This window comes from Hordeum vulgare, chromosome 2H (genome assembly GCF_904849725.1).
Source record: "Hordeum vulgare subsp. vulgare chromosome 2H, MorexV3_pseudomolecules_assembly, whole genome shotgun sequence".
NCBI lineage: Eukaryota > Viridiplantae > Streptophyta > Magnoliopsida > Poales > Poaceae > Hordeum > Hordeum vulgare.
In genome coordinates, this window is record NC_058519.1 from 382,878,424 (window position 1) to 382,890,742 (window position 12,319).

At 48.3% G+C, this 12,319-nt stretch overlaps 2 protein-coding genes across 2 annotated transcripts; both read right to left on the reverse strand.

Moving 5' to 3' along the window:
• Window positions 1-6,184: 6,184 nt before the first annotated feature.
• Window positions 6,185-8,124, reverse strand: LOC123426366 (protein STRICTOSIDINE SYNTHASE-LIKE 10-like). Its single transcript, XM_045110176.1, has one exon. It carries the CDS (start codon window positions 7,398-7,400, stop codon window positions 6,375-6,377), a length of 1,026 nt encoding a protein of 341 aa, XP_044966111.1. The 5' UTR covers window positions 7,401-8,124; the 3' UTR covers window positions 6,185-6,374.
• A 100-nt stretch (window positions 8,125-8,224) lies between these two features.
• LOC123426365 (serine/arginine repetitive matrix protein 2) lies at window positions 8,225-10,643 on the reverse strand. Its single transcript, XM_045110175.1, has 3 exons — window positions 10,495-10,643; window positions 8,737-10,239; window positions 8,225-8,635 (listed from the first exon to the last, which is right to left on the reverse strand). Exons 1-3 carry the CDS (start codon window positions 10,528-10,530, stop codon window positions 8,570-8,572), a joined length of 1,605 nt encoding a protein of 534 aa, XP_044966110.1. The 5' UTR covers window positions 10,531-10,643; the 3' UTR covers window positions 8,225-8,569.
• Between the last annotated feature and the right edge of the window lie 1,676 nt (window positions 10,644-12,319).

Sequence of the window (12,319 nt, forward strand, 5' to 3'; positions counted from 1 at the left end):
ACAGAGTCATACCATCCTATGAGTCTTTATATTGAGTTCTAATTAAATAAAAGCGTGATGATCATTATTATTAAAGCATTGTTCTAGTGAGGAAATAAAAATGGGGGAGCCCAAAAAAAAATGAATGAGAGAAAAAGAGAGAAGGGACTTTGCTACTATCTTTTACTACACTTGTGACTCAAAGTGGAACCTTATTGTTCGTAAAGAGAGTCTCATGTTATACCATTCATATGCTAATCGGAGTAACTGTTTCTTAAACTTGGCTTGTATATTCCGATGACGGTCTTCCTCAAATGTCTGAGGCCTTCATGAGCAAGCAAGTTGGATGCACAACCCACTTAGGTTCAGTTGAGCTTTCATACACTTATAGCTGAGTGCATCATTTGCATGGCAATCCCTACTCCTTGGATCGATATCTATCGACGGGCGTCTCCTAGCTTGTTGGTATGCCTGGTGGATGTGAGACTATCTTATCCACCTTTACCCCTTTTTATACCTACCACCATATTCTATTCCACCTATATGCTATGTCCAATGGTTCATGCTCATATATTGCGTAAATAATAAAAAGTTGATGCATATTGAAAAAGTATAATCCAATTGCCTCACTTGGGCACCGTGGTGCTTGACATTTGTATTAATGTGGTGGAGATGGAGCCATGTCTTGCTAATATAATAAGATGAATGGGGCCAAAACAATATTTAAGGATCGTATACTTTGAAAGATTTATGATTTTGTTGCTTATACTTATAAGTACTGCTATCTTAATGTTTGTTAATTACACGTTTCTCAATGAGCATACATGCTTAAGGTTACATAATGGGTAGCATGTCAAATAATAATTCTATTTTTATCATTTACCTACACGAGGACGAGTAGGAATTAAGCTTGGGGATGCTTGATACGTCTCCAACGTATCTATAATTTTTGATTGTTTCATGATGATATATTATTATTCTAGGATAATTTTTGGGTATTTATTTACCAATTTATATTATTTTTGAGCACTACCTATTGACTCAGTGCCAAGTGCCACTTGTTGTTTTCTCCATGTTTTTCAGTTTTCAGGTTTTCAATATCAAACAAAGTCCAATTGACCTAAAACTTTTTGAATATTTTTTCTGGACCATAACAAGACCAATGAGTATCGGAAGAAAGCTGGGGGCCACCTGAGAGCCTCACAAGCCAAAATAACATGACCTGGGGGAGGGGCGCTCTGATGGATTGTGGGCCCCTTGAGGCTCTCCCGACTCCGTTCTCTCGCTTATAAATTCTCATATATCCACATAACCCTAAGGGCTGTCCCGGAACACTTTTTGCGCCGCCGCAAGTCTCTGTTCCGACGAGAGTCCATCTGGACCTCTGTTCCAGCACCGTGCTGGAGGGGGATCAATCACGAAGGGCCTCTTCATCAACCTTGGTGCCCTCATGATGATGTGTGAGTAGTTCACCACAAACCTACGGGTCATTGGCTAGTACCTAGATGGCAATCTCTCTCTCTCTTGATCTTCAATACAATGATCATCGCATCTTCTCTTTGATCCATATGATATAATCCTTTTGTGCGGTGCATTTGTTGGGATCCGATGAATTGTGAGTTTATGTTCAAACTATTCTTGATAAATATTTGAGTCTTCTCTCAATTCTAATATGATTTCTTATGTGCATGATTATGATAGCTTCATAATTCTCTCAGATCTATTAAAATAGTTTGGGCAAGATGATTTCTTCGGTGAGAGAGGTACATTGTAAATATGATTTCTTCCTTGGTGCCCTCAAGGTGATTTCTTCTGTAAATATGATTTCTTCATATTTCTTCGGTGAGAGAGGTACGTTCTAGTAGGTTCAACCTGGCGAGTTTCTATATCCCAGTGACACAAGGGGTCAAGATGTGTCTTTGTGTTGCTGCTACTAAGGATAACACGATGGGGTTTATTCATATTGCTTGAGTTTACTTTGTCTACATCATGTCTTCGTTCCCCATGCATTACCCTATTTTACTTAATACTCTAGATGCATGCTGGACAACGGTCGATGAGTGTAGTAATAGTAATATAGGTAGGAGTTGGCCTATTTGTTTATGGACATGATGCCAATATACACATGATCATTGCCATGATTATGACAAAACTATCCGCTTTCTATCAATTGTCGAGCATTAATTTGTTTACCCATTGTATGCTACTTTCATGAGAGATACCACTAGGGAAAACTATGGCCCCCGGGTCTATTCACCATATATTTACAAATCCTTCAATAGATTGTTGTTATTTACTTGTTTTCATTTTATTTTCAATTTAAAATTATCTACACATTTCACTTGCTTGCAAATAACGAGACCAAGGGGATTGACAACCCTCTTGCCTGCGTTGGATGCAAGTTGTTTGTTCTTTTGTGTGCAACCGCTGAAGACCGTTGTTGTTGATATTCCTATTGGTTCGATAAACATTGGTTTCATAACTGAGGGAAATACTTACCCACATTGTGTTGCGATAACCCGTTTGTCGGTGAACTAAAGTCCGGGGTCTCCAGTGCCCCAGACTTGTGTGTGGACACCGACAGCCCCTCCGCACCGACAAGGCGCATTGCTGGGGCTTAGGGCGAAAGCGAGACTCAGAAACCACCAAGTGCAGATTGCAAGCCCAGCAAGCACTCGCTTGTTGGGAAGGATGAAGAGACCCCGACAGGAGTTCCCTGTCGGGGAGATAGACAATGCCACGACAAGACCCTCCCGCCGAGGAAGAAAGACAGAGCCCCGGCAAGCCACCCTTGCCGGGAAGGCTGGCAAGGCCTCGGGAGGCCATCACCTCCCTGCAGAGAGGAACAGAAAGAGCCCCGGCAAGGTAACCTTGCGTGGAAGAAAGAGAAAGGCCCGAGGAGAGGCGCGGGCCCAGGGCGCCCTCGCGACCTACGAACGCGTCCACCGACGAGCACGCCACCGACGATGCATGCGCCACACGTTCGCCCGCACGCCAGCGCAACGCCCGGGAGTTGCCACGTGTGGGTACGTGTCCAACCCCCCCCCCCCCCCCCCCCCCTGACGAGGTCAGAGAAGTCTGTCGAAGCATTTATTGCATCTCTAACAAGGCACTAACACTGTAACTGTCGGTCAGCATTGTTTCACCCGTGAACCCACCATTCACCCACTGAGCCACTTTGGTGACCCCTTTGCCTATAAAAGGAGGCCCGGGGCTCAGCAGTAGGGGCTTTTTGCCAAATCGAAAGGTTGTAAAAAGGGACAGATCTAAAGTAACCCAAAACGAATAACTAAACGCATGCAAGAGTAGGGTTTTACGCACCACGCAGCCCAAACCAGGGTAAAAAGATCTTGCCGGGCCCTGGCTGTTAGTTCTGCTCTTACCGCGACCCCTCTCCCCGCCAAACCAGCAAAAAGGGGACCGTTGAGGCCCCAAAGGTGTCGATCCTTCACCAACATCTTTGGCGCGCCAGGTAGGGGGGATCGCCGGAAGCAAGCCGGCATCAGCGCCACCCCGATCCGACGAGCCGCTCGTCGGCTCCATGGATCCCAGTTCGCCGCTGCATCTTCCATGAGTGGGAGGAAGCATAGGCTGCTTTGTCCGCGCAAGAGCTCATAGTGCCTCCATAGGTGCTATTCGAGCGCTGGAGGAAGGAGCGGAAGCCCCGAGCTCCACATCGCCCGGCCGATACACCTCCTTGGAACGTCGCGCTGCTGTCGAGGGAGTGACACGGGGCTTCAGCCAGGCCTCCGACGCTTACTCCGACCGACGCACCTCTCCGGAGTGATGCATGGTCGTCGAGGACGGATCCGAGGCGCCGAACCGCCCCTTCACGTGCCCTCCGACTCGCATTCCTCCTTGGAGTGTTGTGACGCCAAAAAGATGCGCTCGGGGGCTCCCCCAGCAAAACTCTTGCAAAACAGATAAGAAAGTGTTACACCCCAGCATGCCTCTTTCCTCCAGAGTGGCCAAAGGCCACCGGCGAAAACCTCGTCGGCAAGAAGGCCGTTGGAGGCAACGTCAGCTTGCTGGGGGTATGGATACTCCTGCCCGGTAGCACTTTCAGACGGTATAGCTAGGAATGCCGCGACGCGCGAGATAAGTACAGAATCAAACTCCTTACGAGACTCTTGGTAGACTAGTTGTATCCTTTTGAAGTATCGACTTTTGTATGAGAACTCCGCGCACAGATGGACCTTGCTAGGAGCAGTGCACTCCCACTCCGTTTCGAGTCTGTTCAACAACCTGAGCGGCCACAGAGCGCCCTTATCTCGTTTCGAACTCGCTCAACATTTCGGACGGCTACGTAGCACCTTATTTTGCTTCGAGCCACGCTCGATTATTTAAATGGTTGCACTGAGTGCGGCAAGGAGCCTTGCCGGTGATGACCTCCTCTGTTGAGTTTTCTGAGGATCCGCTCCTCTAAGGGCTCGCGGAAGGATAAGTCAAGTCGGCAAGCTTCCGGAAAGTGCAAGGAAATAATTATAGAACATGAGAGTCGAATAAAGGATGCAACTATTCATTCATTTGTCTGGATACATTTGATACCACTTGCAAAGCATTGTTGTCCTAACCTAAAGACTCTGTCTTTTAACGAGGAAAGACCTATGCGGAGGAACGGGAAAGTAAGGAAGCAACCGCGCCCCTCGTTATTTTCGATCCTTTGCCAATATCTCTCGGCGGTTTGAGAAACACCCGTGCATGCATCAAGAGACACCGCACTCCATCTTGGATCAAAGCTTGATCTACCAAGATCGTGTAGTTCTTCGATCTTTGGCTTTTCCCACCCCTTGCTTGCGATTGCTCAAACGCTTCCGCTTCGATCTCCTCCAATTCATCCGCAGCACCATGATCATTCACGCCGCCGTCCGTTTCATTGTAGTTGAATGGTTCGAAAGAGGCTTGATCAATGTCAACCGCGTTCGTGTCCAACATGTTCATGAACTCGTTTGTTGCATTGTTCGAACCACTCCTATAGCGAACGATGACAATTCACGAGCTATCAAGACTAATGGCGAAAAATGAAAAGGAATCGCCAAGACCGAAGAGGCATACCTTCGGCCATTTCGTAGAACACCTCGGCCGCGGGAGGGAGCGGAATTGTTCAACGGCATCACCGGAGCACCTCCTTGCGGGGGGGGGGGGGTGAAGTCAGAGGTTGAATAAGGTGGGTTCCTTAAAGCTGGAACCTTCCTCCGCTTTACGGCCGCGGCCTTGCCGGCCTTCTGCGCCACCGGCCGGGATCGCACTGCGGCGTTGGCGCCCGGAGCGCGGGCCGTCGCGGCGGGTGGAGCCGGATTCCCGCCCTGCACGACCACGGTGCCCTGCCTCTTTCGGGAAGGCGCGGCGTGTGTTTGGGCGACGGTGGCGGGGCAACATGGCCGGCGACGAGATCCGCCCGAGGGGAAGGAGCATGCGTGACCTCGACGGTGACGGGGGACAACATGGGGTCCTCCATGGCGACGAGGAACGACTGGGAAGGAGGAACCGGAGCTTGCGGAGGGGTGGCAATGGTGGCGGAGGGTGCGGGGAACGAGGAAAGGACACGCGAAAATATCCCTCCCGCCAAATCTCGCGCCGGATAGGGTTGAGCTCGGATCGGCCTCCCAGCCCGTGAAGATGGAGGTCGTGGGAGAAGATTTGCCGTGCCCTGCAAAAAATAATGCGGGTCGGCGCGGGATGCGGGGTCTGCTCGTGCAGATTTTCCGGCCCCGACCCGCAATTTGACGATTATTTTGCGGGTCGGGCGGGATGCAGGGTCTGCTAGGTTGCTCTAAAAAGGGTAAAGTCGCTATGTGTAATTAATAATCTTTCTGTGAATACAATAAAACTTGTTATGGATATAGAGGGTTCGAATTACTATGCGGGAAGTGCGCTGAGGGAGCACGAAGTAAAGGTATCTCCTTTCTTTGCTATGACCTGCGAAGTTTGCATCAAATTGATGCAATGTTTCGAGTAGAAGGCTGGAAGTAGCAATATGTCTCGAGTAGTTTTTTATGTTCATTGGATCACTAGAATCAACGCTATTATTATTTTGGAGGTGTCACTAACCACTTAGATGTATATTAATAACCCTTTTTATTGTTCTGTCGGCTATGGCAGAACTAACACCTCGGAAGAAAATGCAAGTTCGTCTTAAGATGAGATTTAATGTTACGCTACACAATGCTAGTATCTTTGTGTCTGAAATGCACGACAGTATTTGTTTAGAGCTTAATATTGATTTCATGCAGAGAAGCAATTCTATTGAGATAGAAGATCGTCGCCCAGTAAGACTCATCTAACAAAATGCAATTATGGAACAAAACAAATACAGTAGGAAACAAAAGCAGAACATGACATTGAAAAAAAAGAGCATGCTCTATGCAAAGCCTTTACATAACTTGAACTAATCTCTATTTGCGTGTGGCGACGGCCACATAAGTAAGCTCGACAGATCCTACAAATAGTCTGCCGCTTGTCCGTTCCACCACCTCCGTCGGCCTCACGCCCTTGGGTCCTCTCATCTCCTCGATTATTTTCCCGTCGGCGTTGATCCTCATGGCAAGTAGATGGCTATCGACGCCAAAGGGAAGTTCTTTCTTCTCACGGTGTATCGCCACCCAATATCCTCCTTTTTTGTCCGGCCTCACATTATCAGGATAGCCCGGTAGATCAGTCAACGGTTCTATCGTGCCAGTTTTGGGACCTTTGGTCCAGTACCTCAGCAGCTTGCATGGCCCGGTGGATGAGATGACGAGGTGTGTTCGATCAGCGCTGATGGCGAGGCCATTGGGGTAAGTGATGCCGGCCTTTAGCAGAGTCACCTTTTCCGTGCGTGGATCATATCTCATTAGGCGGCCTGTCGAGTCCCCGATTCTGGTTACCATCTCGTGTTGTGACCTTTGATAGTTGATAGAGCTGTCGGTGAAGTAGACCTCACCGGTCACCTGGTCGACGTCCACACCGTTGGTGAAGCGGAGAGGTGCGCCGTCAACCTCCGTGACAAGCACCGTCGCCTCGCCGCCTCCTGGAGCGACCCTCATGAGCCCCTTGTAAGCGTCGGCTATGTACAGGTAGCCAGACTTGAGGTGAAACCGTAGGCCCAGCGGACGGCCGCAGCGGCTCTCGGTGACGGTCTCGGGGCGGCGGACGGACGCCGTGCACGCCTCGCTGCTGTACCCAGGGCTGTAAGTGTACGTCGTCCAGCCGAGCCTGTCGCCGTTCCACTTGAGGACGCGGCCGTCGGAGACGCCGCTGTATGGGCCGTTGCCCTTGGCGTCGAAGGCGACGCTCTCCGGGCCGCGCAGCAGTCCAGGCGGCAGCGGCAGGTGGCGGGTCCGCGTGGCATCGATGCTGGGGACGACGGTGGAAGCCCCGGGCATGAAGAGCAGGAGCAGGACGGTAAGCGCCACGCCGAGACCCCTCGTGTCGCTCGCCATGTTTGATTTGCTTCACCAGCTACTGTTGGACGATCTGGTGTTCTTCTAGTTCTCGGCGGGGAGCTTGTTTGACGGGATTGCTTGGTTGGTTTGGTGGAGGAAGAAGCTGCTCTTGTAGCGACGGACAGCCCAACTCCCTGCATGGTTCGGCCGTCCTCCTCTCCTCGGTCACGGAGCTGAGTCCGAAGCCTTGTCGTGGGATTATTCGGAAATCTTTCTGTGCCATGAAACCTAGGACGACACTAAGAGCGCCTTGCCTAATCTGTTACCGTTCTAATCATATATTTTTCATCAAGTAAACCTGGTTACTCGGATACTGTTATAGCAGCCAACGAGTTCCAACACAATGTTTCTGAAATGAAACCGGCCTGTCAGTACGTACAATATTTCAGATATGATGCAATGGTTATGCCCAAAGCTGAACTATGTCTACCTTCTCTCTAAAAAGGGCTGAATTCTACCGCCGCATCTGCTGCGACCAGATTTCTCTGCAGGTTCTCTCACTCTCAACATCTGGACAGGCTTAGCAGATAAACTGAAGAAATCAACCAGTGTGGAAAACAAAAGGCAAACATAGGAACCCATCCATTTATTCATGATCAACGCCAAATAATCAACGAGCCTCATCATTTCGAACTGCAACTGGGCATTAATCTTAAAACCGCCGAGGCATTGCCATCGTTGCAAAGTTTAAACCACATAACACAACGTTTCTCTATAGTTCCTTGCAATATCCTGCTGCACAAAAGGCAACAGCAGTTTAAGCAGCCAGTATACTGCATCACAGAATCCAAGAGCGACTTAACTGATTACAAGAATCCAAGTGCACGTAATTGATGGCTTTGCTATTTCGAATTGCTTGCTGTCCAGAAAGTTCACTTGGCAAAGCACAGCCATATATATTTCAGCTCAACAACGATTGTATAGTTGCCCAAAAAATAAACAACGGTTGTATCATGTTAAGCCATCATAGCTTCTGTCCAAGTGTGCTATCGAGCAGTAAGATGCAGTCTCGACGTGGGCAGGTTTTCTATTAGTCGTGCAGGATTTCTAGAAGGAACAAAACGGAGTTCACGTGCTAGAAGAACAAAATACAGTTTATCCAGCTATGTAACTGAACGGCAGACGACGAGATTAATGACGACTAGATGGAAGTCCATTCGATGCCTTCAGCGCTGCAGCTTCCTTCTTGCAAGTCGCGGGCTCGTCGTTGGTATGTAGACTTTATAGCTGACCTGAAGAATGTAAGAAAGGCAGTTAGACGCAATGCATATGATTGACCTGTGATGATTCAAGCACTTGATAGAGAGAGCAAGAATGCAGTTTTATCGCCCACCTGCACTGTCTCTCCATCATGCATCCTAGAGAAAGTCCTCTTCTCAAACTGAGACCCATCTTTGTCCTCGGTCCCTGCTGCCTGGCTCTTGCCCTCATCAGTCGACAAAACAGAGCTGTCAGGAGCTGAAGCTTCACCGGTCTTTCTATCATCTCCATCGATTCCTTCAAGCTTGCTCATTTCAGCAGGGAAATGTCTGACTTCACTACTGCTTTGGACAGAGGCAGGATTCTCACAAACTGTAGGGGTTGTCGTAAATGTACTGCCATCAAGCCCTTCCCTTGAGGGTATACTCACAACTGATCTAACTCTGGGTCTTGCTTGCACAGGACTCACCACTGAGCTGATGCCTAACCTTTGCTTTATACTACCAGAACTCGTCGGGGTGCTTCCCACCCTTTGCATTACACTACCACTATTCCTACCATCATGTGAAGTGATATAAGAAGTTGAATGAATCTCTTCTATTCCGCTTCCCTGCTGCTGAGTAGGACCACAAGTATCACCAGCCTCGAGTATCCCAGGTGATCTACCCCCATGAGTCGTTTCCTGCTTCCAAGGACTTCTACCATTCTCAAAATCTTCAAATTCAGGTGATCGAGTAGAGTGGCCAACTCCAAGATTGCTTCCCTGCCTCTGGAAAAGGGCAACAGCAGACCTTGCTTCAGGAAATTTTGTGACAGTATTCCGGGGGTTATCTGTTAATACTTCCTTCCCTGTACCATTGTTTTCTGTCTTGCCTACCATGGCCACGGTTCCCTTAAACTTCCTGAAGTTCTCAAGAGCTTTCTGCCTGAGAATGAGCTCCAAATCCTCCTCAACCTCTGGACTTTGGCAACTAACAGGTAAGATCTCGCCTGTTTCATGAGCATCTTTGGAAGGTGGGCTTTCCATCTCCTTCAGCTCCACATTCTCATAATCGTCAATCCCCTTCATGGTAACAGCAACCGCGTCCTCATCCCTATAAACATCCCTGTCCTTGCTTGCATCATGTCTCGTGCTGTCCACCGTTCGCTTCCTACTTTTGCTCTTGCTCCTGCTCCTGCTCCGGCTACTGCCACTCCTTGCTGGACTGCTCAAGTAGCTCCTTGATCTCCGTACCCTCCTCCTCTTTCGATCCTTGTCCCTCCCTCTTCCTTTCTTCCTCCTAGTATCTTTGGAGTGGCTCTTGGGCAGTGGGCTCACTGACCTCTCGGAGTCTGAGGCACTGCTGCTGCTAATGCTATGGTGGCTGCGGCGGGAGTGGCCCCTAGACACCGAGGAAGGGCTGCCGCTGGGGCTACGGCTTGGACTCAGGCTACAGTAGCGGCGGCGGCGGCGGCTGCCTCTGCCCTTGTTCTTTTTGCTCCTCTTGTCAACAATCTTCTTGGTGGGCTTCTTGGAGCGCTTGCGGGGTGGGGAACTGGAGCTGGAGCCGTCGGGGGAAGGGGAGCGGCTGCGGCTGTGGCGGGCACTCCGACGCTTGCCGCGGGAGGATCGGATCTTCTTGGACTTGGCCTCATCCTAACAAGACGACGGTAGAAGCTTCAGTTAGTGGGGGCGATTCGCGAAGAACGCAGCGCAAAAGAAGAATCGGGCATCGCATCGTGCTAATTCTCAGTATGAAATCTAAGCAGCTGGGACGATAGAATTCTTGGATCCTCAGTTGGAAAAAAAGCAATCGGCATCAAAAGAGAAATCTGGAATCCGGCCGAGAAAGGTCTCCTAATTCCTAACCCTAAGTAAAGCGGAGAAAGAGAGGGGGGAGGGGTTAGGTACCTCGTCGGCGGCCTTCTTGGCGGATTTGCTCTTCATCAGGCGGCGGAAGAAACCCCGAAGGAGGAAGACGGGGGCACAAGGGCGTGTTCGCTGCAGGCAGGTGTTGGGCCTGGATTTGGGTTTGCTTCTGTTTCAGTCTCTCTCTCTCCCCCCTCTCCTTTTGTGTGTGCTTTGGATAGAAATCTCTTTGCTCGAACGCACTTGGTTGGAATCTCTAATGTGATTCTTTTTTGGCAAGATTCTACTCACTTCGTTCCTAAATATAAGTTTTTTAGATATTTCATTAAGGGATTACATACGGAACAAAATGGATGAATTTACAATATAAAATATATCTATATACATCCGTATGTAATTTATAATGAAATCTCTTAAAAGACTTATATTTAAAAACGATGGGAGTATGTTATATGATACTGCAAGCCTAGCTTTGTTTTACACTTTGTGATGATCAAACATGAAGCTTAGAACATCAACAAAAGGGAAACATATGTCGTTCCTCTTTTGTAGACATATAAGTATACATTAGGGGTCTATTTGTTTGCTTACATTAGCCTCATATATATAGTCTTGTAAATAGTTTTGGCCCGTTCGGATGTCTGCACCGAAATCTTAGTCTGCGCGGCACTTAAAAGAAACTTTCAGTCAGACTTATTAGAAACAGACTCGGTCATGATGTATTTTCGGTTTCACATTTTTCCATTAAGCATAACCCTAGCTCGTTTACTTGTGTTATTTCCTTTGATCACTTGATCTTGCAAGCATCATATAGGTTGTATATATCACCGGAACATTGTTTAGGCTCACACTTTGTAATTTCGCATAGCCTAAACTTTTTAATAATTAAAGTAAAATTTGTAGTTGCTCATATCGACCTTCCTCTAGGCCCATCTCGATTTTTTCAGTAACCTGAGTGGACAAAGGTATATATATGTTTGCCTCAAAACTAGTCGTTTACTATAAATTTTACACATCCGTGACAGTCTTCCCTGATAGGCCAAGACAATCTCAATCTCCAAATGTTAGATAGTCAACCTGGCACGAACACCCACATGGATAGTTTTGTTGCTAGACCTTCAAGCCCCAAACACTCTTGCATCATCCTAGGCAGCCTTACTCGATGGTTGACTGACCTTGAACACTTGCCGAGATGCGCCAACCAACTAGTCGAGAGACCATGGAGAGTGTCTTGATATTTTGGCCCTGGCATCTCAGTTTGCGAACTGTCTATGCATTCGGACATTCCATGCTTGATGCCCTCGATAGTCCGGATAGTGAAGCACAACAATTTGACAAGATTTCCAACTTATGATTTTTGGTTTTTTGCTTGGTTCTTTGGAGTTTTAGGGCAGAAATTAACGGTGCAATACATCGGGTGTGGCCTTCCGAGGTGAAGCCCGACAGAAGGCCTGACACGGGGCCCATGCACCCTAGACAGGGCCAGACAATAGGAGGGATCTGTGGAGCCTAGATAGAGCAGAGAGATCATTTTGGCATGCAAACCAAGATGACGGCGACATGAGATCACATGGATCCCCATGTAAACCCTAGTCGATGTCATCCATATAAGGCGGGTCTAAGGGTAGCCATTCCCATCTACAAGCTAGATTCAACTCTCAATAGTCGAATATATATCTCCACTATAACCCCCTCAACAAGGTGCTCCACCATGAATACAAAACAAAAAGCAGGATGTAGAATATTGTTGGGTAACGTTGCATGGGAAACAAAAAAACTCCTACGCACACGAAGACCTATCATGGTGATGTCCATCTAAGAGAGGAGATTAGATCTATGTACCCTTGTAAATCGCTAAGCGGAAAGC

Coding starts and splice junctions, on each gene's coding strand:
- LOC123426366 (XM_045110176.1), bottom strand. CDS start 7,400: ATGGCGAGCGACACGAGGGGTCTCGGCGTGGCGCTTACCGTCCTGCTC.
- LOC123426365 (XM_045110175.1), bottom strand. CDS start 10,530: ATGAAGAGCAAATCCGCCAAGAAGGCCGCCGACGAG. Junction 10,240..10,494: donor CCAAGAAGGCCGCCGACGAG/GTACCTAACCCC, acceptor TCGTCTTGTTAG/GATGAGGCCAAGTCCAAGAA. Junction 8,636..8,736: donor ATGATGGAGAGACAGTGCAG/GTGGGCGATAAA, acceptor TACATTCTTCAG/GTCAGCTATAAAGTCTACAT.